This window comes from Octopus bimaculoides, chromosome 10 (assembly GCF_001194135.2).
Source record: "Octopus bimaculoides isolate UCB-OBI-ISO-001 chromosome 10, ASM119413v2, whole genome shotgun sequence".
Taxonomy (NCBI): Eukaryota; Metazoa; Mollusca; class Cephalopoda; order Octopoda; family Octopodidae; genus Octopus; species Octopus bimaculoides.
In genome coordinates this window covers 16,754,833-16,757,513 of record NC_068990.1, presented here as the reverse complement: position 1 = coordinate 16,757,513, position 2,681 = coordinate 16,754,833, and the positions used below count along the sequence as shown (strand labels likewise).

The following is a 2,681-nucleotide window of genomic DNA, read 5'->3' as shown; positions in this document are numbered from 1 at the left end:
TATATATATATATATATATATATATATATTTCTGTAAAACTAAAAGTTAAGTAATTAAACAGGTTTAAAATTTAAAATTTTAAATTCAAGAAGAAAGTTTAAATCTAGAATAATTTTATTCTCATAGAGTTACAGAATATCTAAGATGGTGGAAGCCATAGGGCAGTGCTTGGTTGTTAACAAGCCACATCTGTAATATGTGATGTGGTTTCAATTCCTAGTTTAAGTAGGCTTCATAAAACCTGAAATGTAGTCAGAAATAAACTGCCTGAAAATACAGGATGGCTATGGATAGAATGTCTTTGATCATAGGTCTGCTGGATCAGGGTTGACCTGGGGCTAAACAACAACAACAAGAGCAACATCAGAAAAGACAACTGAGATTCTACTAAGCACACCCAACATATTATCTACATCTGCCAACAAGAAATTTTTAAAAGAAATTCCATTCTTCTTACCATTTTTGCTGATGTCCAAAACATCCAAGTTAATCAAACTGCCAATAGCTGGAGGAATGGTGGTGATTTCATTGTCAGAAAGACACAGTTTCTGAAGACCATGGCAATAAAATAATTCCTGGAAAGAAAAAAAAAAAAGGCATTTTTGTATTTGGTTTTGAAAATTCTTGATGTGAACACACGTGTTGAAAAAGATTTTGTTGTATCTTGGGAGGGTCATTATGCCAATAATAAACACATGTGCTAGTTCTATTTCACTTTCTTATTATCATTAGTCAATTAGTCATTTAACTAATTAACTAACCAATTGTTTGATTAATCATTCTCAATTGATCAGTCAGGTTTGTGAAAGTCGTTTCATTGCCATTCCTGATCCCATCAATAACATGCTCTCTCTGCTCTAAATTATCATGATGATGATGATGATGATGATCATCATCATCATCATCATTTAACGTCTGCTTTCCATGCTGGCATGGATTGGACAGTTTGACACAAAACCAGTAAGCTGGGGAGCTGCACCAGGTTCCAATCTGATTTGGCATGGTTTCTACAGCTGGATGTCCTTCCTAATGCCAACCATTCCAAGAGTGTAGTGGATTCTTTTTATGTGCCACTGGTATGGGTGCCATTTACGTAACACCGGCATTGGTCACAACTACGATCTCACTTGGCTCGACAGGTCTAGATGTAAAACATTGATGAGGTCACAAATGGCAACAAAAGGATTCTGACAAACCTAGCTGATTGACTGATTGACCAAACAATCAATGAGTTAACCGGCTAAATGACTAACCAATTGATTGATAATAATGGTATGAAACTTTGGCATAGGGCCAACAGTTTTTGATGGGGAAAGGGGACTCAATTACATCAACCTCCAGTACTTGATTGGTACTTATTTAATCAGCACTAAAATGATGAAAAGGAAAGTTAACCTCTGATGGATGAAATTATTATTTTCAAGAAGGTGGTGAACTGGTGGATGTATTAGTACAACAGAGAAAATGCTTAGTAGCATTTCTTGCAGTTCTTTACATTCTAGTTATAGTACTGCCAAGGTCAAGTTTGCCTTTAATCTCTCCAGAGTTGATGAAATAAAGACAATTACTAGGGTTAATGCAATCAACTAAACCCTGTTTCCCTCTAAAAAAAAAAAAAATTGCTAGCTTTGTGTGGCAAGACATCATCATCATTTAACGTCCGCTTTCTATGCTAGCATGGGTTGGATGATATGACTGAAGTCTGGAAAGCCAGCAGCTGCACCAGGCTCCAATCTGATCTGGCAATGTTTCTACAGCTGGATGCCCTTCCTAATGCCAACCATTCCAAGAGTGGAGTGGGTGCTTTTTACATGCCACCAGCATGGGAGCCAGTCAGGTAGGCCTGGCATCGATCACGTTCAAATAGTGCCCTTTGCATGCCACCAGCACACAAGCCAGTCAGGGGGCACTGGCATCAGCCATGGTCACTATGAACATAGCTGTTCTCCTGAGACTGACCTATCTGGTCTAACACATCTCAACCTTTTGATTGGTTGTCAGCAGAAGACAGCCGGATCCACATTTTTATCAGCCAGATTGAGTCTGAAGGCATATATGACTGGGAGTGGCTGTGAGATTGATAGACATTTTTTTGGCAGACAACACCAAACAGGTCAACAATGGACTACCATTTGAGGAACAACCACAGGTAGTGGAATTAACACACAGACACATACACACACAAGAGATGGCTGCTAGCAGTCCATCAGGATCAGTAGACCAGTAGAACTTTGATCAAAAACACTTCCATCCATGACTATCCTGTCATTTCAAGGGTATCTATCTCTGCATTATTCAATCAGTTGTTCTTTTTCACAAGACAGATAAGTGTGAGTTGAGGCAAGTTAAGCAACCACGTACAGGCCTTGTTGGAGTGAACGACTGAGTGCACATGTGTATGTGTGTGTGTGTTTTCTTAAGATGTGGTTGGGCCAGGTTGCAGGTGGGGGGGGGGCTGATGAAATGTCTTCTGTTGCTATGGAACTAAAGAAGAAGTAAACAAAACCCAAAACTCAGACAGGATTATGGAAAGAAATTAAGTAAATAAAATTTGATATCTACACTTCCCTCACCTTACAACACCACCATAATTAGATTTTCTCAGGGTTTCAAATACCAAACCACACCCACACGCACATGCACACACACTTCCCTGTGTCAATGAGAGCCTTTACATAGT

The 2,681-nt window shown here is 38.9% G+C and overlaps 1 protein-coding gene across 2 annotated transcripts in view; it reads right to left on the bottom strand.

The window, feature by feature from the left end:
• Positions 1 to 2,681, bottom strand: part of LOC106879924 (erbin) — a 137,440-nt gene that overhangs the window by 58,173 nt on the left and 76,586 nt on the right. For both annotated transcript variants that reach the window (XM_014929681.2, XM_052971061.1), the window contains exon 4: positions 459 to 576. In XM_014929681.2, coding sequence (XP_014785167.1) covers positions 459 to 576 — 118 coding nt within the window. The remainder of the gene's footprint in view (positions 1 to 458; positions 577 to 2,681) is intronic.